Below are 23,752 nucleotides of genomic sequence, written 5' to 3'. Positions count from 1 at the left end.
AATATGACCCCCCCCCAGAAACTCATTGTGGATATTTTTGGAAAATTAGAAACATGACAGTGCAACAGCAAAATCGAATTAGCGCCATTTAAACAGCGACTTTCCTCAGCGGACACAAACATTAGCCAGACATCTTCTGCCTAAGCCTGCTTCTAAAAAGGGCTTAACCTCTGCAAGTGACCTCTAACATGGAGATACGCTTAAATTTGCGTTTCAAACAGTAGTGCAACACATTTCATCTTGCTTACACTCTCAAACTAAAACATTTCTGTTTTCCCAGGTACATGTAGCAATCTTTTGTTTCTTAGGGAAATTCCCACACAGAATTAATGGAAAACGGGAGGTGAGAGCAGCCTAATCGGGTTAGCCTGTATCTCCAGGAATCGTCCCCTAATTTGTAACGTTACATGAGGTGCAAGGTAAAACGAAAAAAATGGCCCGTGAACAGGACCAACAGGGAGAGAGCCAGACTATTTGCAACAAAGAGAAAATGGCGAGAAAAAGCATCACAAAACCCGCTGGACTTGGCCTTCTTGGCTGTGTCAGTTCCCTACTGGCGAGCGATTCCTGGGATCCTGACCTTCAGGTAGACCGGAGCGTCTCTGTCGAACTGGTCCAGAAAGCAGCGGAGCGACGTCCTCCTGCCCAGAGCCTGGCGGAACCGGAAACAGAACTGCGTGTCCCCAAGGCAGCCTGGTGAGAGAGGGAGGGGGGCACCTGAACATTATGAACACACACCAGGCCCCAGGTACATATGGGGACACCTTTCAGCTTGGCCCAATTACAGAGAGACCCCCAGTCACAGAGTTTGCTGGTAGCTCAGGCTGTCTATGTTCGTACAAGAAGTGGACATTTTTTGTTTTACACACACACACACACACAAAATCAATAGCATTCCTGGAGAAAAGCCAGTAAGGCACCTGACTTTACCACTAGTGCAACTACTGTAGACAAGGTTCGCATGGCTAAGCTTATGTCAAGTTAAGAAAGTATGGAAGCTACAGCTCCTCTTTCTAGTCTTGCCCTCAAAAAGAGAGTTAAAAAATGATCTGCGTGAACAGGAAATATAACCTATTCCCTGGCATGCACAACAGCAGAATAAGAATGACCCACCAGTCTGCCTACATTTTATAAAGACCTGAGGGTACTTGTAGTATTACAGGGAGTAGAGAAAGACAAAGAATCAAGACAGTCGGTACCACAGAGAAACAGGTCTATACCGTAGCACAAGAACAGAGAATATGCTACTTGCAGACAGGCTGCGCTTAGTTAAGTGCTCCAACAGGGAAACAGGGATAAATTACAGCATCCCTGATCTCCAATGCTCCCTGAGAGAGAAGGAATCTGGGCTCTATAAAAAGCAACACTTACTCAACAAAGAAGATCTTTAATCCTGTTCATCCACATTTATTTAGCTGTGCCTCCTGAGTAGCCCACTAACCTCTCAACACTACCAGAAAAACAAATATAATCCTCTTTTGGTGTACATCAGTTCTGTCTGCCGGCACACAAATACAAGGCGATTATCATCAATTCATCTCTTTGATGGTACAATACATCATTTCAGATCAATTCAGAAAAAAACTGGACCTTTGTTTATCTGAACCATTGCATAAACCCACATACAGTAAGAACATCGTCAAGAAAAAAAAAACATCAATCAGAATTAGGCAATCACTAACAAGTGATGGAATTAATTTAGAAACAAATCCATCTTTCTGTAATTGAGGGTAATTTACAGCTAATGTTACTTTGTCAGCTCTCATGTTTCAAAGTAGCTTTGCTGCTCATAACTTTTGCCCTGCTTTCTGTTCAAGCAAACATTACTAACTTGAGCCGACATGCCCCATAGACAGACATGGAAAGAAAGCAGAGCAAATAAATACTCCACAAAGCCAATTCTGGCAAATCAGGCTACATTTGGTATGAGAACAGGTGTGGTTTTGAAAGTGCACTACACACTGCCTTGAGGACACAAAGCAACCTTGCTGTGGCCTATCTGACAAACTCTTCATGTGCTAGCAGGAACAAGCATGTAGATCTCTAATAATAAACATTCAGAAAATACTACCTGTTAGAGTAACATTACCACAGATAAAACTGTACAGGATAACATTTATAAAACTGTTTCTTAGCATACTGCCACCCTTGGAGCATCAAAAATGATTCTGCTCATCAATGCTGTATTCTTATAAAAAAAACGGTCACCTGAAAAATAACTCACAGAGTGTTAAAAGGTTTAGATGCTACAAACAATTTGAAAAAAGGACACAAGTGTCCGATGGTGAAATAGATGGTAAAAAAAAAGAGATTGAAAGTGCCAGAAGTGTCAGTTGGTCCTTTACTTTTTAAATATTTCACAAAACATTAATCAAACCTATTGTACTTGGGATTAAAAAACAACAACAAAGGCTTGGCTCTGAAGCATAGGAGAGCCTCAGGCCTGTGCCAAGGACTATGTTTCTATGGAAACCAGCACACCTCTTTAGCATACAGCAAAACAGTTCCGACCAGAGTATTTCCAAGGCCATGTTAAAATTATCTGCTAAGTAACCTTTCAGGTTTCTTAAGGCTGCCTGGCTGACTAATTGTAAGCTACAGTGCCAAGAAAACGTTGGTGAACCTTCAATATAACTATGGGAATTTCATGATTCTTATCATCTTATCTGATCATGATACCCTTGTTTAATCGAAATCTGTCCTTTGCTAAATAACCAAAATGGTTTATAGTCAACGATTTAATGTTTTTCTTTGATGCAAGGGTGAACGAATTAGAAAAAAATAAGAAACAGTGAATGTGAAATAATAAGTGAATTTCTAGTTTACCAAGCACAGTTAAGGAGGTAATGAGAATCAGGTGGTTAAACAGCTGAGTAACAGGTAAACGAGGACTAATCTTGGGCAGCCCTGTCCTATATAATGACCAGAATCTTCAAGAGTTTAGGCTTCACCATAAAGGTTAGTTTAAACGCATTGATTTGCCACAATCAATCGAGATTTCAGTGGAGTTCTGAAAAATGGTTGATGCTCATCGGTCTGGAGAGGGTAACAAAATAAGTTCTAAACTTCCAGGGCTCCATCCACACCCTGGAAGAATGATTGTTGTCAATGTTCAGGCCACAACCTTCAGGAGCAGCCAGAATGAAACCACTACTCTCTACGAGAACACTGCTACCCATCTCAAGATCACCACAGAACATCCAGATGATCCACAAGACCAGACCGGATCTACACTTTTTCACCTGGGACAAAACTTTGGTCAAGTTTTGGACTATCTGCATTGAAATGCTAGGCCAGTACCTGAAGCGAGCTGTTCTTCCAAGGAAACCCTCAATTGTCACAAACGTGAAGAACGTCTATAAGGAAGATTGGACCAAAATTCCTAAAAGCCAATGAGAGAGACTGATAAACAGTTCCAGAAAACATTCAGCTTGAAGCTGTTGCTGCTTGAGTTACTGAATCTAAGGGATCACATATTCATTCACATGAGGATATTTACTGCTGAATCATTGTTAAATAAATAATCCAAATATCTTGTGTCTTTGTGTTACACATTTAAATGAAATCTTCTTCATCTTTTATTAACACTTTCATGAAAACTTAATTACATTTTACATCTCAAATATATGAGAATACAAAGCAATCTGAGGAATTCACCATTTTTTTCCTCAGGACTTGCTGTCTTTAGAAATATCATAGGGAACAAAAAACAGCTGTTAGCAGATCTGACAAATCCTACTCTAGCAGAACAGTCACAGTACAGTGTTGCATTACAAGCTGTCTATTGGAAAGACCTCCCTGCAGTGCCAGGGGGGGTTATCACACTTTTCCAACTCACTATGAAGTCCAGCAAAATAAAACAAGGAATGCTCCTTTCGCAAAGCATTTAAAATCTTGGCCCTTTTAACATCGAACAATTACTGCTTTCAAAAGTAAAGTCATAACTATGCGGTAGGAATTTCGGTTACAATCCAGTTCTTAAGGAGTGGCTCATTACATTTGCAGGCAAATCTAATTTCGTCCTAGTTTCATATCCAAGCGTGTGTGCTCTTGTATATCCCCTCCTCTCTTAGAGATCTTCTCTAAAACCGCATTCCAGAAAAAAAAAGCTTGGCTGTGCAGGCAGAAAAGTCTTGCACTTGCATTTGGATCATTAGTGCAGCGCGCAGCACAAATTAGTTTCCCCACTGCACTACTTGCCAAAAAGAAATCACCAGGACAGATTCACAGCACATTATACCCCACTCTCATTTCATTCAAAAAAAAAAGTTTTCTCTTCTGTTAAAATGAGTCAAATCTGATCAATATTCATTTGGCACAATCTGAAGTGCATAAAGATATTTCAGGTCTGAGGCAATTACTGAAGGAAGTTCCAGAATAATCTAGCAGTGCATTCAACAACACACTGTACCACTTGACTTATAAGGCTTGGTCTTTTGCTGGTAGATAATTTGTGATAAACTGGAGCATTGTAACTGTACTGAAGTTTTCACAGAACACCAAACCAAATTAAAACCCACAAATACAAGTTTAAGTAAGTGTCCTCCAGCATCAGAAAGGAAGACTGTAAAACAAGCATGTTTAGTGCAGGGTGAGGACATGGAAAAGGTATAAAAGGAGAATACTGGTTCTTCACCAGGCAGTCAGCTTTACTGTTCAAACCTATCTACCCAGACAAACGACCCCAGTAGGTTAATTATGGGGAAGTTTGGCTTCTGGCTATTTCCTATCATCAACGGGACTGAAGGTGACAGGACAACATGGATGCAAATACAGATTTCTTTCCTCGGGTAATTATCCTTACCGAAACACTAGCCCAGTTGCTGATTTTAATTGAATGAGCCATTTATCCCAGAGGACACCACTTGCAAGTAACAAGCTCCTTTGCGTTTTCAGGGTTTAGGATCAAAACAATACTTCACAAGACACAGGTCTCCTTCTGTTCCTAACCAACTATAGGCAGGCTTTTCAGGTGAAGCTGCAAGCACTTCATTAACATTCTGGAACAGAGCCTCTACAGCTGTGCCATCTGTTCAGAGCACACTCCTCACCTCAGCAAACCACAACTTTTGTTCAGCTTTCCCCATTTATCTGGAGCATAATGAAAGCACACTTTTGTTTTAAACATTTGATTTTAGGGCCCTGTGCAAGGGGCGTCTTACAGTGTGAAAACACCGGTGGTGTGAGTCTTCAAGGGCAAACGTGCCCCTAATGCAGTAAAAAAGCCTCACGTTGATGGTATAATGTCAAACTGAATAAACATTAAAATGTCCCCTAGAGAATTTAAAGACAGATTAAGTATTTCCTGAAGAAAAGTAACTGCAGATTTTAATAATTGAAAGCAAAAGTTAACATAGCACCAAAAAAACCATTTAGTTTCAGCTCACCAGCCAAAAAATTTCATATTTTTAACTCTGTTGCTCCACTAATGAAAGGAGGGTGAAAATAATTAATTCTTCTGATGGAAAGTCAGAATTCTGCTTTTTATACTCACATTTACTGGCCACTCTGTTGTTTATCTGAAACAGCTGATATTAAAAAATAGATATTTAAAAGTCTTAAATACCCTACGCCCGTATTAAAATAATTACCTCAAGTCTCAGTTTCCTGATAATATTGGTTATCCTTATTGTCCTGTACTATGCATTTTAAAGATCAGTCTGTGTTTGTTTTTTTTGCATTTTACATTTTAGATCCATTCAGTTTGAAATTGTTTCTTTACATCACACCAAAGAGCAACGACTGCTCTCCCTACACAGGAACAGAATGAGGAAATGCATTAAGAATCCTCATTACTGACTTTTTTATTGAGACACTTAAAAGCCCCCTTGAAGAGCAGTTTGGAATAACTGACAGATACACAGGTGACTGTCACTCCAAACGTCCCTTGGAAGAGGTCTTAAAGTTTAGTTTCAACATATCTACCTTCCCTCTGCACCTACTCAGTGTGCCATCAGATGAAAAAAAATGCAATACGCCACAACCTTCAAAAGACCTGTTTCAAAGGACATTGCAGAGACTTCTCTGTCTGAGAGATGAAAGAGTGCAACTCAACTCCAAAGCACTGATTCTTTGCATCACAGAGCAACAACTACCTATGCGGAGTGGAAACCTGATAACACCTTCAGTACGTTACTATGACAACCGTAATGTGTTTTAGTCAAGTGTCAAAGTAAGAGCCTTTTGCATATTTATTAGGAACTCTCTGTGGCACACAGCCATGAATAAAATTAAGAGGCAAGAACACAAGAAGGGTTACAGACAAAAGGAGGCCATTTGACCCATCTTGCTCATTTGGTTGCTAGTAGCTTTGGTGAATTAAGAATCTTGATGTGGCCCTTTCTTAAAACGTCCCACACTCAGAATCAGTCACATGATATGGGATCTGTTTCCAGACCTACACAATCCTCTATGTCTCTGTTTTCTTCCTTGAATGCTCCTTAAATCCGTTTCCACTGGTGTCCCCAGGTGCGTGTGTTTCTGTTGATCTTGAAAAAGTCCCCTGCACTGACTTGGCCAATGTCTTTCAGGATTTTGGACAGCTGCTTCAAGTCGCCAAAGATTCAGAAGACTAATTTTCTTTGGCAGTCTGAGCATGATGTTCTGTTCAGACCAGGAATTGCTCTGGTTATTTTTCCTTGTGCTGCCTCTAAAGAAACAAAACCTTTTTTTGGTGTGTAGCGACTAAAATTGAACACAATATTCTAAGTGCGCTCTAACTAAAACATTGTAGAATTTTAAAAAGCACTCGAAAAAGAGCACTGAAAATGTCTGCCTTTATAATAAAGCAGTGGTATTTTCAGACACATGACCTCTTCCCTTACTGATCCTTTGCGACAGTAATTGTGAAAGAAGCCCTTAGCATTAGTGTTGGCATCCATGGATATATTTATTCTGAAATGTCTCATAACCGCTGCTGGATTTTTCTTGACTTGTGTCTGCAGATCAGTGTATTTCCCACACTTGGCACCTGAAGAAGGCTCCACAGCCAAAACTTTGTGTCTCTTTTTCTTTTTGGGTAAATAAACCTTTACCTGTTCCTTATTTCATATACCATTTGGTTCTTTGTGTATTTTCTTTTTGTTTGCTTCTTGACCATCTCGCTTGTATAGGTCCGATTTATGACATCTTGTCATTTCTGTCTGCAGAAATGTCCTGCACCAACACAAGCTACTGGTAACATTTCAAAATAAACTATCACAGAGTCACCGAGTTTCTAATAATACTAATCTTTGAAACCTAAGTCTTCATGTTTATATTCAAACACAACACGCACCTCTGCCTATACCATCTGTCGCAAGATGGACCATGATAATAAGATCCCCTTAGCTCCGACCAGGAGACCAGCAGGAACCTGTCTATCAGACCAGAATACCAGGCCGGCCAGAGTCTTTGCTGCATTGTCTATGTGATGTCCTTATCACCATAAACCAGAAAAACGAAAATATAAAGGCTTTCAATGTACAGACTAAATGCTCTTAACTGCCTGGGACATGTTTCCAAGGACACTGCAGAGACTTATCTGTCTGACAGATGAACGAGTGAAACTCAGCTCCAAAGCTCTGACTCTTTGCCTCACAGAGCAACAGTTACCCAATCGGAGTGGAAACCTGACAACTCCTTCAGGAAGTTACTATGACAACTGTAATTTGTCATAGTAACTTAATATTAGTAACATAATGTTTTTCTTATGTGGCATCACAAGTCTTTATAATGCACTAGTAATGGATTGGCAGAAAAGGTCTGGGTAAATAACTGAGCAGACTTATAAGCCCCTAAAGGTATTAATTGTTTTAGGGAATCTGGAACACCTGTGCTTGGATGCCAAAATCTCAAAGTCCTTGTTGACAGCTTTGGGAAGGACTGGTCAGGCATCCTATGCATTTGGTAATTCATTTTGTTGCAGACATCATTTTCCCCACAGCACCGTGATTCTAATATAGGTCTGTCAAGGGTAAAACAAGATATATTTTTATCCAATATACATGAAGTCACAAACGCTGAAGTGTATGTCATCACAGGCTTGCCAGCTGACACAACCAGTGCTGGCTCAAGCCTGATGACCCAAACATTTACGGCCCCTATGCTGAAAGACGTTTATCGCCAAGCAAGGAGACGAAGTGTCGCTGTTGAAAACGAAATGGTATGAGTCATTCCTGCGTCTGAACTTCAAATAGATCTCCAAGTGCCTATCAGCATCCCTCTCGGTCTTTTCAACACAATGCCACACTGTCCCTTCCCTCGAAGAACACATTCCATCTGCTGCATTATTTCCGTCTCATTGCAGCTCTTCCTACAATCTGCGTTTCAGGAATTAACGGCGTTTAAGTGGTTGTTTTCCGCACCTTTGAAGATGGAAATGCAGGTGAAAGCAAACACTGCGGGTTTTTCCAAAAACATTTTCTGAACTGCTCCGATTGCAAATAGTTGTTTTCTTTCTTACAATTTCTAATACAACATCCGTGAATACACTGCTGATACAAAAAGTGGTCCAATATAAAAAACCTTGCTATTGTTAATCCAGAATGAAATGTTTTTTTATGACTTTTGCAAAGAAAGTATAATTAAGATTAACAGTATTTTTAGTCACTGTAATTTAATCTCATATTAATTAGATGAATTGAGTACACATTATTATTACAATGTTACCACAGCATGGAGAACACCTATTTAAGCAGAAGAGTGAGGTATAGATTCTTCCTTAAAGATACAATGTATTATCAAGGATTTGAACCCATGACCGCGTGGTCCAGAGTCCTAACCACTGACTCTAGGGGGAGCTAGGCTATGAGGTGAAGATGCAGAGACGTTAGCAGCTCTCCTTCCATTTTCTGATTTTAAATCATCACCTGACCAATCGCCTTCTAGCATCTGGTCAGCTGACCAAGGGCGGCGGAACATTCCCCCATAGCTTTCTGGGAAATGTAGTTGAGGCCAGAAACTCATGCTGTATTCACTTGTCCCACTCACTTCCTGAAAGTGCAAGTCCAACTAATACACATAAAAGAGACAGTGCAGGTGCTCTACATCATTCTGGTGCACCTGTTACTTCAGTTAGCTCTGGGACAGCCTTGACAAACCACCTGCGTGTGACTTTGCTAACCACAAAGAACAACATCTCCCTGTCAGAACATTTATTGAAAGCTCCAGTAAACACACAGAATGTTCGTACTTTACAAAACACAGTCCTTACTCCAGGTAACTTTCTCAAATAAACAGCGTTTCAATTTTTAAATGTAGGGCAGGCTGGGCCCGTCCGTGGATTAATCCTCTTTAGTCATTACTGGTGGAGACCGTCTTTACCAGCACGGTAACACAGCAATCCCTGTGACGTAGAGGTTAGTTAAAGTGCTTGGCAAACTCTAGTGTCAGTGTGTGCTCTGGTTTCTTGGACCTTGAATGAGCTGTGAGTGCAAGCATCTCTCTGAATGGGGTACTAATCCATTGCAAGCTTCTCTCCCATGTTTTTTTTTTTGCACAGTTGCACAGCTGGAATAACTACGGCAATCAAATTTAAGCTCCCAGCCTGAAGGCTAAAGCGATAGTGTCTAAACTGGAAATGGGACTCCACCTCCCTTCATTTATATGCTCAGGGCCTGAATCTCTACAACACACTCTAACTGTTAAAAACACATTATCCATTTCCTAACCATTTCCTAAACAATTAACCCAATACAGGATCACAGGGGAGCCAGAGCCTACCTCGGCAAGCAACGCCAATGTCAACCAAACACCCACCCTGGACGGGACACCAGTCCGCCTCAAAGCACACACTCACACCAGGACCAGTTTTCCCAGTAGCCAAAAAATCAACCAATATGTCTCTGGGCTGTGGGAAGATGCAGAGAACCCAGAGGAAATTCATGTAAACAAGGGAAGAACATACAAACTCCACACAGATAGCTCCCCCAGGTCCAGAATTGAACCCAGGGCCCTAGTGCTGCAAGGCAGCAATGCTAACCTCTGTGCTAACCAAAACAGATTATATCACCAGCCGTGATGTTTTTTTTTCTTATTTTGCATCACAAGTCTATATAACACACTAGTTAAGGACTGGCAGAAGAGGTCTGGGTGCGGACTGAGGTCACTCTATTGGCAATTGCAGACCACACTCTCGGGCACATTACGTGTGCCATGCAGTGATGTCATTACATCACAAGCTTTGTCACACTTCTCTCCATCAACCAGCTTTTCACAAGTGAGTAGCAGAGCAGAGGACATTGGGAACAGATAGCTGATTGAGGAAAAACAGAGCAGGATTGGCTGAGTCTGATACCATGATTCATTCAAATAAGAGCCTCCTTCTGATAACTAACCTTAGCTGTATTGTACTAGAATATCCACTGTCTTCTAATATTTCTGATTTACAACTGACTTAACTATAATGATTAAAGTGGTTTTCAGATTTGTACGATGTTTTCAAATATTTTGTATGCATGGAGGCATAATGTATTGATTAATAACAGAAGTATAGCTTGTTTCAAGCACAGCAAAGCAACCAATAATGAGACTTAGTGAAATGAAGGGGTAAATACTGCATATGGTGGTTTACAAAAAAAAACAAAGCTTTTTATAATACCGAGACAGATTTACTATAGAATAAACCACAAAAAAAGTATAGGATTTACCTGAGTTGGAGTCAGGGAAAGACAAGTAACAAATACTGGTTTTCTGTGAAGAAAACAAAAACACCTGTGTAACTCCACAATGTCAACCAAAACACAGATATAAACCAAACATAACCAACATGGTCCAAAGACTGACCTCTTTGTCCGTCAGGTTGGAATGGTGAGGGTAAATAACCTACAGGAGAGAAATTAAAAGAGAATCTTACATTTTCATAAACCACCCTGGGGTATTTACCACAGTATCTATAGTAGATGCCCAACAGTCAGGATTGAATTACAAAGTCAAATTAAACACCAAACGTTATGTGGGATATCTAAAAACGAGCACTGGGCGCTATTATATCATTTTCGTAGTGAGCCAATTCTTTGCATCACTTATTGTTTTAAAAATTATGACGTTTTACAAATGTTTATGGTCTGAAACTCTTGCACACTGATACAAAACGTTCAGAAGTCATCACAGAAATCGCAGCAACTGAATGCCTGCGGCCTACAACAGTGTCTGTACCACAGACATTCAAAAGTCAATTTCATAGAGGCAGTCATATAACCCTGCAAAACAGTCTTCTTAAAAAAGTTCGCATTTATAAAGAGAAAGCAGAGGACGAGTCACCTGACATTTATTCAGGCTATCATGAGTTAAAAATGCATGTCAAATTTGCAAAACAAAAAAGTAATCGAACGTAAAGGAAAGCATTTGGTTGCAGTTCACACCAAAGAAGCAATTTAAGGTTATCTCTAACACTTGGAAAGCCGTCAAACTAGGATGTTTGCTTCAGATGTATGCATACACTACATATCATTATAAAACCGGTCAGAAATGGCACACGGTGCCCCCGTTTAAATAACTACAACTAATTTCCGAAAGGTGAAACTTTATTCATAAATGTTCTGCATATCCTCAAACGTCTCTTCGAGGAAAACTGTTCCCATACTGGCTCTATGAAAACAGCTGTTCTTGGCCACTTGGAACCAAGTTAAACAAAGGGTTATGGCCTTGTTCATAGCTCACTAAGATACAGTAGCATTATAAAAATAACTCTGGTCTTTGTTCTGACAGTTTCGCTGTCACGAATCGAAATTTACACTTCCCTCTAAATCCAGCAGGTTTAATTCACGAATCAAAAGAGACCGGGACAATTTAGCGGTTGCGTCAACACTGTTCTGCTGAAAAAGCCACGGTTGAAAAGTAAATATGGTGCACCCTCAGCCTGCTATCCAATGGGCTACTAAGCGGATCTAAGTCTTTCGGACGGTTTCGCGTTTAAAATTGTCGTTTTGGTGTTACAGCCCCAAACTTTTCGAGGAGTTCTGCCTGTTTCGTTTTATGGAGGCAATGCTCACTCAATTAAAAAAAATCCCCCATCTAATGTGGATGCAGTCGAGAGAACCAGGCGCAAAACATAGCGAGGGGAACTGACAGAGAAGGGACGCCGGTGACCAGTCTTACTTCTACCGCCTGCCCGAGCTCCAGATCGAAGCCCACCACACAGATGCAGTGCAGCCAAGCCGAGAAGTGATCCCAGGGCAGGAGCAGCTGGTCTCCGACCTCCACTTCGGGCCCTTCGGGCTGCTGCTCCACTGGGGAGATGCTGACATCTTGCTGAGGGTCTCCAGCTTCCTCGATCTGCTCTCCGATCTCTTCCTGACCCTGCAAGGCCATATCACTTTCACTTTAGCAACTGCTTGATGGGGGTTCCCCTCGCTCCGGATCAATAGTTCCACCCAATTCCCCGGTGAACCCAACACAAATCCTGTAATTCAAGCTACAAAGCCCCAGACTCCAGAAAGCGACGTAAGATGCGCCGCATCAGCAGTTTGCGATGCGTAACGTGGGAAGGTTACCGAACGCTGGAACGCCCTCTGAGTTAAAGAGACACGAACCTGTGTTACAACTGCAAAGTATTGACTCCACGAATTATTCAACATAGTAATCGAACGTGCTTTTTGTGCGGTAGTGAAGGAGAAGAAAAAATAACTCCTTCTAGGCACGAATGGGAGTCAGGATTCACCTCAGCCTTCCAAAAAATTCAAAAGAAATGCACATCTTGGCAGCGAAAAAACAAACAGTAACCAGAAGTATCTGAGGTTAGCAGAAAAAAAAATTGACAACAAAAGTGTTTTCTGTTGTATCAATTTTGTTTGTTTTATTTTTTTTGGTCATTTCTATTTTTATTTTCTTCAGGTATTTAGATGGCTTTGTATTTCTGTATTACTATCTAATTTTTAAGTCTCCCTCTATATGCTATGTGAAACAATAATAATATTCAACTACTCCCATTCTTGGCTTTGCTATAACTACAATTTATATACTCCTAGTCCACAGAATGCATGACTGTATTGAAGACAGGACTACACAATATTCAGATACAGACAGACATATAACCATAAAGTATTGGCATAATCATGCATATGGAAAGCTCACAGTAGATTATGGTTGAAATTGTCTTGGAATTGGGACATTTTAGCCAGCTGTGTGATGCAGAGCATTACATTATTTTACTTGAACTGATGATAGAGGTTGAGCCTTTTCTGTGGCTGCCTGTCATCTAAATTTTTGAAACGGTAAATATGGTGATACCTACTGGTATATCATATCTTTTGAACCTTCATTGGTGACTTTGGTTCACAGTGAAGGTATTCTTAAAAAAACAAGAGGTACAAAGTACAATATAACCCATTTTATTGATTATGAAAAGAAAAATGAATATTAATCTGAAACATAAGACAATGCAACAAACACTAAAGAGCACAGCTACTGCAGTGTATTCTGACAGTTTCCTACAATTACTATGCCTTTAAAGGCTGGAGGCCTGTTTCATCCAGAGGTCAGCTCTTAAATTACATCTGCCTTGAAATAGGCATGATTCTGGACCATAAATGGCATTTTTTCTGATCAACGTCCCAGCACAGCCTCCTCTTCAGTTTTTCTATAAGCAGAATCATTTGATCTCTGCAACCTCTGACGTTTGTGCTCTCTGTTGCACGTTCAGCCCCTTAATCTCTAAAACATCATAAAATTGGTAGGTTTGACAGTTGTATTTTAAAGCTGCCCAACATAAACAGAAATCAGATTCTTCATATGTTTCCCACTGAAAAGAAGTGCTTTATTTTTGCAAATTCTCTGCAGACTGTTCTACTGTCAATGTCAGTGTAAGAATTTACTCGTTATCTATTACTAAGCTTTCAACATAAACATAGACCTAGATAGTCAGGTATAAAATGTGTATATCAGGTGCCTTTTGTAGCCTTATGTTTTGTAAAGGTCTGAAACTCATATTGCAGTAATCTGCTTATGAACGAAAGGACTTAAAATACCGCTAATTTGGAGACTGGTTTCATTGTTTTAGATTCCAGGTAGTTCCTCAACAGGGCCCCAGCTGAAACATCACTGGAATGCAGCCCTGCTATGATGAAATTGTTCAGACAGACTTGGTTTCAGTAGATAAAGAATCAGGGCAGCAATTAATGGCTCCTTAATGGCTTTAGCACAAAGCTTGGCAATAGTGCCACTCTTCTGTTCTGCACAATAACAGGCAGCCACAGTAACTCAAGGCTCTCAAAAAGCAGACAACAGGCAATGCTTCAAAATGCAAAAAGTCTCTTTGTCATCCGAACGACAGAATGTTCCCTCAAGTGGTATGAGATTCAATTTCTCCCGTAAACTCTAATCATGCCTCAGCTAACTTATTAAAACTGATTTTATTCGGTGACTTCATTCATGCTTGATCTTTGACTTTACAACATCAAATTATTACAAAAATGTGAATTTCTCATTAAAAACCGACAAAGAATTAATCTGCAAATATGCCAGTTAGTCACTACAATGTAAACAGACACTATATAACAAAACTGATGGAATACCCATAATCAAATCGTTTTTAAATTGCTTTTTAAAAAACATATTTTTTTATCTTTTTCTGGGATCCTCCCAATTTCCTTTCTCTCATAGCCTTCACCCTCCATGTGTAAATCCTTTCTGTTCAATATTCCAGTTCAGCATGGCCAAATGATCACAATATTTTTCAGATCTTAATGCAATTAGGTCAAGCCTTCTGTAAAAGCGACAATACTTTCATTCTTTTAGTCCGTCTGAGCAACTGCAGGAGTTCATTATCCAATTAAATACCCGCTGTACAATGCTTATGAGTGCTGTTTTGTTTTTAAGTTCCTGCATTTTCCACAATTTTCACAATGATAACAGAGCATCACTCAAAATAAACATAACTGGACTTATTACCTCTCCTTTAAAGTTTGTCCAGTTTTTATGGGAGGGTTCTGGATTGTAAGAAGTCAGTTTTGCCTGAAAAAAAAAATAATTGCAGTGTTATGAAATCCTTAAAAATGTTTAAAGATTTCATATTTTACTAAAAGATAACAAGAGGACCAGCCAGTAAAATTAATCTTCCTAAGATTCTCAGCATTGCACCATAGTATAGTGATATGTGCAAGTTAGATTTAATTTTGGAGTTGAATATAAGTCCCTAGTCATTCATCAACTCCCTAAAACTCTAAGCCAAAATGTGCCTCGGTCACCTGCTCACCTTACTCTTCCACCAGCACACTAGTTAAATCAACGTCTTTCCACTGCTCAGACATGATCAAACATCAGAATTTGGAGTTGGGTAATAAATTGATTAATTTAGACTGAATACTCCCATTAAAAGATATATTAAATATGCTATCCTGTACATAGTTTTATCAAACCTTGATTGGGGCGTAGAGATGCTCATCTCATGTTTGAGACAGAGATCACAAAAAGTTTAACAAGGGCATACTGTGTTGTAAATGCTTTTCAATGGATTTTAACAAATCATTCCTGCTTTAAAATTGCCTGGCTCCATATTAGAGTCTGTAATGCTTATTTTGAGGAAAAAAGGGCTACCTTGGCTTAAGTAGATAAATACATTTTTATGATTCCTATCTCTTCTTGCTCCACCTTTATTCCTTTGAGCAACAAAATGTTTGCAAGATCTTCCCATATTAAGCCTGACATAACAATTTACCATGACCCATAATGCTCTCTGCCTTTTTAATGCTCCCAGCTGACAAACAGTTGTTTTCATTACCCAAAAAAGTAAGCTGAACCTATTTTTCTTCTGTCGTACCTTATTACACATGACAAGGTTAGTGAACCATATTTACATGATCACAGAGAGCCCACATTTGATCGTTAAACAACAGACTGCTAGATGATTTGTAGTCATTCAGTGCAGTTTCTCTTCTTATAAGCTTGTGGGAATATGTGTTAAGATTAAATCTCATGCTTCTATGTTTGTATCAGAACTCTGCTTTTTGCAGCTTTGGCAAAGACAGAGTGACATCAGTGCATAGTTCTATCCAATAATTACAAGTTGTGCCTGCTCAATTAGAGGTCTCACTGCTCTCTTTTCCATCTGAGATGGCTTTTAAAGGGAACAGCCCAAAGATTCATCGTCTCGGCCTTGGAATCATTACAGATCACGTTCCCAAATAATTTAACTATGAAGGGCCTATGTTGGACCAATGCTATCAACTATAATGAGGGGCTATACATCATTTTTACAAACAAAGATGTAAAGTTCATTTTTGATAACCACTTACAATTGAGCACCAAACAAACCTGCTTAATACCAGTGCTGGTCCAACCGTTGCTCCTTGACCAGTCATCCTTGTAAGCAGTGGAAGGGATCTTGGTTACAAATATCCTTCTCCTGATATGATCGCTAAGAAACAAATAAATGTGCATACACAACACCCTTCTTCACGTCCTCTGTTACTGTGAATTGCTCTTGCAAAAATTGATTTTGCAAAGAATGAGATGACAGCAGTGGAACACATGCCTTTCTCCTGAGACAGCTCTGAAGTGCACAGTTGTTCTGAAAAGGCATTAAGATGGCCATAGATGGAACGATTTCCTTTTTGTTGACACGCACAAAGTCCACTCACGCCAGGGCCAATGTTCCCAGAAGCCAATTAACCACTGGGTCAGAAACTGTTGAACCACTAGGGCACCGTGCTGCCGTGAAAACAGAACTTGTTTCAGAAATTGCAGCTCGTCAATTGTCAGTCGTCAATCAGCTTGGCCTAGGTGCGGATGCCTTTGTTTCAGCATAGGAGACTGTGCTTCGTGACTCCAAATGGCAGGGTCTGGATTACAGAGCTCAGACTGTGCGTGATGTATTTCGACAGAGAATGAAAAGAATGGAAATGGAATTCCTATTACAGAGAGATTTCAGCCATTACAGATTTTAAGAGCTACAGGGACTACTGATAATTGTGTGTGGGGGGGGAGGGAGAATGAAATAGGCTTTTTTTTTTACCTTGACCTCTACTTCCCTGAAAAGCGTAAATCCAAAAGAAATGATTGTATTTGACTGCTTGCGGGTCAAATTAATTACATTTAGAAAGGAATAAATCCCTTAATTCTCTTTAGAGACACAGCATAAAGCAATAGGCTTAGCCTGTCCAGGGTGATATTAGACCCTAACTGGGCAACCCCGTTTGGTGTGACAGCTGTTTCTATCAACACACTAGTCCATACCCCTTTACTTCGAGCTATATGAAAGCAGACTCCTGGAGAGGTTAGCGCTCACTGAATTCATTCAGTTAGTAGTTCCTGGCTATTTTATATTCGGAAACCTATTGGGTTTGTTTCCAACATATATACTTAGAGATTCGTTTTTAAACTTATATTTATTTTAATTTCAATCTACTCTGAACTATAAAAATAGCACACTTTTATATGGAGCCAAGTCCCCTTGTGAAAGAAAGGGTTCATCCATTGTTATTAAGCATTTTTTTAATTATGTGAGCAGTCTTATCCGGTATGCCTATGAACATTTTCTTCAATGACTTGAGCTTTCATGAACTCGAAATATCTCAATTGTAAACCTGTTGTCTGTTTTGAAACTATTAATTTCAACTCGATTCATTTTAATGTGCAAATAGCAGACTGCCACAACTACTTTTCCCACACCGACGTAGATCCGATAGCATGACGTTGCAACAGAGCTGCTACATATTAAAAAAACGCTCCGCATTTTCCTCAGCACATAACCCTGGGCGTTTATGGGGCGTACCAAGCATTCATATCCGGAATTCTTATTGGCTCGTGTCCACTCCAACCACCTCGTTACAACAGCTAGAAGGAACCTCCGTCTCCTGCTTTGCTGTCATTGGTTTACTGCTTTCGAAGCTTCGCGCTTCATTGGAGGAGGACCTGTCCGTCTCAGCCCTCGGTTAACGCCCCCTTCTTTACGACGTTGAGCCAGTCGCGTGCTTGAGTGCGACGCAGCCCGGTCTGAGTGTGTCTCTCATATCCAGTATGGCGGCTGTTACTAGAGGAGGAGGGCAAGTCGTCCGGGTCTGTCCTCAGTTTAACCGGGGTGGGCAGTAATACTGCTGCCGGCAGAGTGTTTTGCAATTTCCACGGGACCTTCCTGAACGCCAAGGTAACTTTATGGCTTAACGCGAAATTTGTTCCAGATCCCACGGAAGAAGACAACAGCGGCAGCGAAAGCTTTTTTCGTGTTAAAATTTCCGCGTCTGCTTATAAAAAAAAGGAGGGGATTTGTTTTGATTTTCGGGTCAGGAAAGTTCACTGCGCTGCAGCCCCGCTTACAGCTCCCGGGAGTGAAAAGGATTTTTTTTGTTTTTAAAGCTCACTTCACGAGTAAGGCCCATCGGGGCAGCTGGGGGATTTATAAACTCAGGCATGCAGTAGAAACTGTCAAAGAGACGGAATTGTTTCTCTCGTCGGTATCTGGTCGTAAAAGGAGGAAGAAATGCGCATTTTTTTGCCACAGACGAATGTGCTGAAGCTGACTTAACACTCGGGCTGTTCTGAAACGGGGAGTGGTAAATGAGCCTCACAGCTAATGTGGTATTTCAGAAGAGGGGAAATACCTTTTTTTTTTCCTGGATTTGTGCGATAACTTGTGTGTGTGTGTTTATTTTTGGCCTAACGCCTGTGTTGAAACAACGAGAAACTAACACTCAGGGGGTGACGGGGGTTTTAGCCGGTGGAGATCGGGGAGGGTGATGAGGTGGTCGAGCTAAGTCTCCCTCAATGAGGAGTCTTAATCACCGGGCGCGTAGGTGAAATGATCATCTTTGATCCTGTAATGTGTAAAAATCTTCACGCGTGACACTCGACACTGCGAGTCAGCGATCTTGTTTTTTTTTTTATCGGTACCTTTGGGGAATCGGGTACATTTGTCTTAAGATCAAGTCCCTCAATGTTGACTGATGAGCAAGGCTTTGGCGGTGCCTGCAAGTGGGATAACACTTTTATGGAAGAGAAGGTATTCCTGAGCGCAGCGGATTTTGTATGACACAATGGGTCTCTTGCTGACGGATGAAAGGATGGCCTGCACTTAGATCTTTTTAAAGACGTTATGTAGTATAGCACCCCCTTTTTTTTGTTTTGTTTGTTTTCCCCCCCCCCGCAATCGCCTCTTTCTGGGGGGGTTTTTTCCTTGGAAACCGAAATTGGGGGGAGAATCGAAAGTTTTTGCCAGTCTGGATCAAGCAGCCTCGCCTTTCGTGTCTGGTTGGAGCGACGCCCCCAAGTCATCATCAATGCCTTCAGCGCTGGCTGTCTTTACCTGCCGCCCGAATTCACACCCCTTTCAGGAACGCCATGTGTACCTGGACGAGCCAGTCAAGATCGGGCGCTCCGTGGCTCGCTGCCGCCCGGCCCAGAACAACGCGACGTTCGACTGCAAGGTGTTGTCGAGGAACCACGCTCTGGTGTGGTTCGACCACAAGACGGGCAAGGTGAGGCGTCGCTTTTCAGGCGGGCGGGACGGGTCGAGCGAGCGGGCTGTCGCCCTGGGCAACGAGCGCGGGTTGCGGGCTTGCACCGGGGTGGGGGGGGACGGGACGTGTGTAGCGAGTTACCTGGCTGCTGTTTTTCCTCTCCTCCTCCTCCTCCTCCTCCTGATGGCGTTCTTCATTAAAGCATGCCGAGCGTCACTCCCCCCCCCTCAAGCGCCAGGCTACCTCTGTCCTCGCCTGGAAACCATGTTGGGGGAATATAGCCGATGCAACAGCCTGTGGAAAACCAGCATTGGGAATAGGGCCCTGGATAGGGAGTTGTTGGCTTGTGAAGGGGTTGTTAGTAATTGCACGGCGCGGGAGGAGGGCGGTTAGCACACCTAAGACGTGTGTTGAGAAAACCAGAAGGGTAACAGAGCAGGTTCAGTGCCGGAGAATCAAAGCGGACGATCTTTGGTGGAGCAGGTGAGGAATCGGCTTGCTGGTTTTGTTTTTTTTTTTTTTGTTACCGGTTGAAGACTTTAAAGCTGGGTTTCCGTGTAGGTTGGCACTACAGGGTGGTCTGCGGTCGCTGCCTGGCTTCTCTCGTTGTATGGTAGCGGACACAACCTGCAAGGCAAATGGAAAGACCCGCAGATTCGGGGGGTGGAGGGGGACGATTCCGGTTTGATTTGAGCACAGCTGGCTGCAGATCTGGAGCTACTCTCGCTGCAAGGGGCAGCTGGCTATCGCACTCCACCCACATAGCGCCGTGTCATTTGCATGTGCCCTCATTAAGCATTCGCAATCCCGAGATCGCCGTTAAGACGGACGACGCTTGGTCCTTATCCATGTGAGCAACATGGATGGCAGTGTGGAAGGACACGATGTGAGACGCAGGAGGGAATGTGCTGCTGCACCGTTTACATGTGAAATCCCGTCTGATGACTATGACTAGGTCCAGTCTCTACAGATTACAGATCAACCTGGTGTAAATTTAATATTTAAAATGTCATCCCCCCCCCTCATTCACGTCTATTGATTCTTCTCTTGGCTTTAATATTGCCCGCAGCATGCCTGGGAGACGTGACTGTTGACAGGCATTTATATTCTCAGTCCCCTTCAAATCACAGTGTTGTGCCGTTGCAGCTGAGGCATGAATAGGTTTTTTTTTTGACTGAGCTGCATTTGGCCGGGTTCCTTTTAATTTAGGACAGAAAATGTCACTTCCTAACGAGATAATGTGTAGGTAGGTATGTGCTGGTTTGGGTTTACAGAAATGGCTGCTTGTGAAAAAAAAATAAATCAAATGGCTCTTGAAAATAAGTTATTTGTAATAAGCAGGGCTAACAACTAATATAGATTCCTAGATATTGACTGAAGACAACCAGTGCCAACTGCCATTTTGTGCTGAGATATTGTTTAAAAATACTTTATCCCGTTCTGTATCCCCAATTACATTTGAGATTTAAATGTGTAATTGAGCAGGGCTCTGATCAGGGGTTCTACATTTTTTTTCAAGTGCAAATAGTTATTCAGGTGAGATTTTAAAACCTTAAGCATGACATCATTTGATTTAAGTAGTATTCTTTGTACTTGTTTCTTGTATTCCACATTTCACATTCTCCTGTTTTGTATGCATCCTGACTTCTCCCTGGGCGTCAAGATTTCTAGATAGGAGAAGCTTTCAAACTACAAGGAGACAAGACTCTTACTGCCTTTTTCACAGCACACCTTTGAAATCAACCCCCCCCCCCAAACAGCAGCCTGAAAGGCTTTCTCTCCATCCATCCATTTTCCATAGGCACTTGCCCCTCGAGTGTGGTGGGCTGGGCAGGGTGTTCCTGGTGGGACACAAGACACATTGCAGGATATTGCAGTGCCAACACTAACCACTGGGCCACCCTGTTGGCCTTAGTCTGTTGGGTAGTTAATTGATCCAGAGACCCCATCCAGCCCACTCTTGAAAGAAAGCAGGGTATCTCGGCTTCAGTGACGTGCTCTCGCCACCCTTTGGGTACAGAAGTGCCTCCTGTTCCTGGTTTTAAATACACTTCCATGTACTTTCCACTTGTACCCTCCAATCCATTCTTCACTGTTCATCCTGGAGAAATCCACTTCACTAACAGATTTCTTGTCTTTACCTGGCTTTTAAAAAGAGTCATGAGGAGTTCTGTCAGCATTCGTTGATATTTTCTACTAGCAGACTTTTGCAAATCAGGATCCTAAGACAGTCACAGAAAATAGTTTTTTCTCTCTGCATTTCTTTGGTAATAGAAATCAAGACGATTTCAAATGAAAACAAGTCTGGACTGTGAATCAAACGGTGTAGAGCAGCCTTCTGTTACGTAATATTTGTTCAGCTTCTGACGTTAGGCAATTTCTTCTTTGTGGATCATCTTTTTTGCAAAGTGGGGGAAGAGACGACCGGTCTTCCGAAATCATTTCACGGCAGATCAGCCAGAGATTTCCAGTGAAGTGATTTACGTCGGACAGCCATATCTCCACTGAGTATCGCATGCGTTCCCTCCTTCACCCTGTCAGATCAACATGTGGAGGAATGTGGCTGGACTGGGTTGGCAAGTACTGGCAGCATTTGTAGAAAGTCAAGCTTGTAGATATTTGGGGTTGGAGCCTGTTTCATTGTCGGTCTCGTTAGGTAAAATGCTCAAGCCTAGAGGCTCGCCGAGCTGGACCTCCCCCTGTTTGTGTAACATGTAGTGGCTTGATGGTCAGAAGGGAAGAGACGTTGGTCCAGCAACTGGCTGAACTGGGAGTAAAATACTTCGCTCAAAGACGTGCCAGCAGGGACCGGTCTGTAGCGGGACCCTCATCCATAACGCTAGCCACCCAAGCTGCTAGCCTGCAACTGTTTTGTGTCATAACCTTTTCTTGTAAAGACCCCAGGCTTTGTTTACTGTACAGTATTCACTGTCGTGTAGTTCTGCCTGCTGCTATTTACGCGCTGATCGTTTTTCAGATTCCAAAGTGGCCTCGGCCTGGCCTTGTCAGCATTGACCTGTCTTTGAAAATGAACCTTTAATATTAAACTTCACTGTAGCCGGAAAGGAAGTGCATTTAGTGATAGTTTGACAAACCTGCAGTAAACGAAGGTATTTAGCATGATGAGAGAATTTTAATGTAGCCCTGCACGTATATGTTTTGTAATGATTGCAGGGTGTTCTGGGAACTCCTGTCCTCCTTTTAAGGAGTCCCAGAGCCCAGTTTTCCACACCCCATAACCAGGGAGTAGAAGGTGTTTGTGGGGGATCTCTGCTGCCTTTTAAACTGCTGAAGGAAAATACTTAACCTTTTTCCTCTTTGAGATAAGGGCATGGGCAAACATTACTGTACATCTGTGGAATTTGTTTACCCTTTTAAAGTTCCGTAATTGAAAAATTGAAATTGTCCAGTTTATTTGAGTCTCTCAAGATCTGACCTTTCAGTAGTAGGTTTGTTTTTTCTGCTTCAAGTGATTTGTAATTGTAAGAAAAATGGCTTTAATCGCATATATGTGTTAATTCTCATTGTAGAGTGTTAAATTTTGCTTGAACATTTTTGGTTTCTGGTATATAGCTGAGCGGATGGAAATGTAGTGGTGTCCTGAATCTTGTAACATGAAAAGTCAGTACAGTTCTGTAAGGGTCTGATCAGTTTTTAAATAAGTGCCGTAACGGTAGTACAATTGGAGTGGATCAGTTGAAAGGTGTATTAAATTCTTTGAAGTCAAAATATCAATGTTGGGAACCTTTTCTGGAGGTATTTAAGGTCTTTCTTCCATGTTTTCATCATGTTTTATTAGTTTGTAAGGTAATAGGCATATGATATGCGATTAGAAAATTGTTTTAAAGCTGGGTATCAGTTGGTTTTTGTCATGTACCCATGTGATTCAGGATAATGAACAGTGAAAAACAACTTGTTAGATCACTTTATTGGCCATATACCGTTTCTTGTATTAGGAATTTATTTTCGCATACCCCAGCTTGCTCTCCATGAGAGAGACAGACAGCGAGAGAGGCTTGGGGTCAGAGTGCAGAGTCAGCCATTTATACAACACATCCTGGAGCAGTTGGGGTTAAGGGCCTTGCTCAGGGGCCCAACAGAGTAGGATTCCTCTGCTCTGCATGTGCTTGGGAGAGACCTATACAAGTTAATTGTCGTGCTGGAAGCTCTACAGCACCTGGCCGAAGAGGCGTATCTCAGATCAATGTTTGCTGCATAGCCCCCGCAAGTTAATGAAGTGCTGTTTTTCCTGCAAGCTAACTGGTCCCAACTCTTCTCTGGCATTGTGCAGTTTGTTGCGTATTATCACTTAGGATATCGTGAGAATTTGTTCTAGATTAAACTGTTCTCATGATTTCTGTACTCAACTCCCCAAACTCCTA

General features: G+C 41.6%; 2 protein-coding genes across 7 annotated transcripts in view; one reads left to right on the top strand and one right to left on the bottom strand.

The window, feature by feature from the left end:
* dennd6aa (DENN/MADD domain containing 6Aa) overlaps positions 1–12,450 on the bottom strand; it is a 32,211-nt gene extending 19,761 nt beyond the window's left edge. For both annotated transcript variants that reach the window (XM_006630980.3, XM_015347929.2), the window contains exons 1-4: positions 12,079–12,450; positions 10,765–10,803; positions 10,629–10,671; positions 581–693 (exon numbers count right to left, since the gene is read on the bottom strand). In XM_006630980.3, the coding sequence (XP_006631043.2) occupies positions 581–693; positions 10,629–10,671; positions 10,765–10,803; positions 12,079–12,291 (408 nt within the window). In that variant the 5' untranslated portion in view covers positions 12,292–12,450. The remainder of the gene's footprint in view (positions 1–580; positions 694–10,628; positions 10,672–10,764; positions 10,804–12,078) is intronic.
* Positions 12,451–17,870: 5,420 nt separating this feature from the next.
* Positions 17,871–23,752, top strand: part of slmapa (sarcolemma associated protein a) — a 70,609-nt gene continuing 64,727 nt past the window's right edge. For 2 of the 5 annotated variants that reach the window (XM_015347945.2, XM_015347943.2), the window contains exon 1: positions 17,872–19,388. In XM_015347945.2, coding sequence (XP_015203431.2) covers positions 19,191–19,388 — 198 coding nt within the window. In that variant the 5' untranslated portion in view covers positions 17,872–19,190. Of the gene's footprint in view, positions 19,389–19,645; positions 19,854–23,752 lie in introns of those variants that run through there. The other 3 variants (XM_015347942.2, XM_015347947.2, XM_015347946.2) reach the window with 3 other exon arrangements.

Source organism: Lepisosteus oculatus, chromosome 4 (assembly GCF_040954835.1).
Source record: "Lepisosteus oculatus isolate fLepOcu1 chromosome 4, fLepOcu1.hap2, whole genome shotgun sequence".
Taxonomy (NCBI): Eukaryota; Metazoa; Chordata; class Actinopteri; order Semionotiformes; family Lepisosteidae; genus Lepisosteus; species Lepisosteus oculatus.
This window is presented reverse-complemented; position numbering and strand designations above follow the sequence as displayed.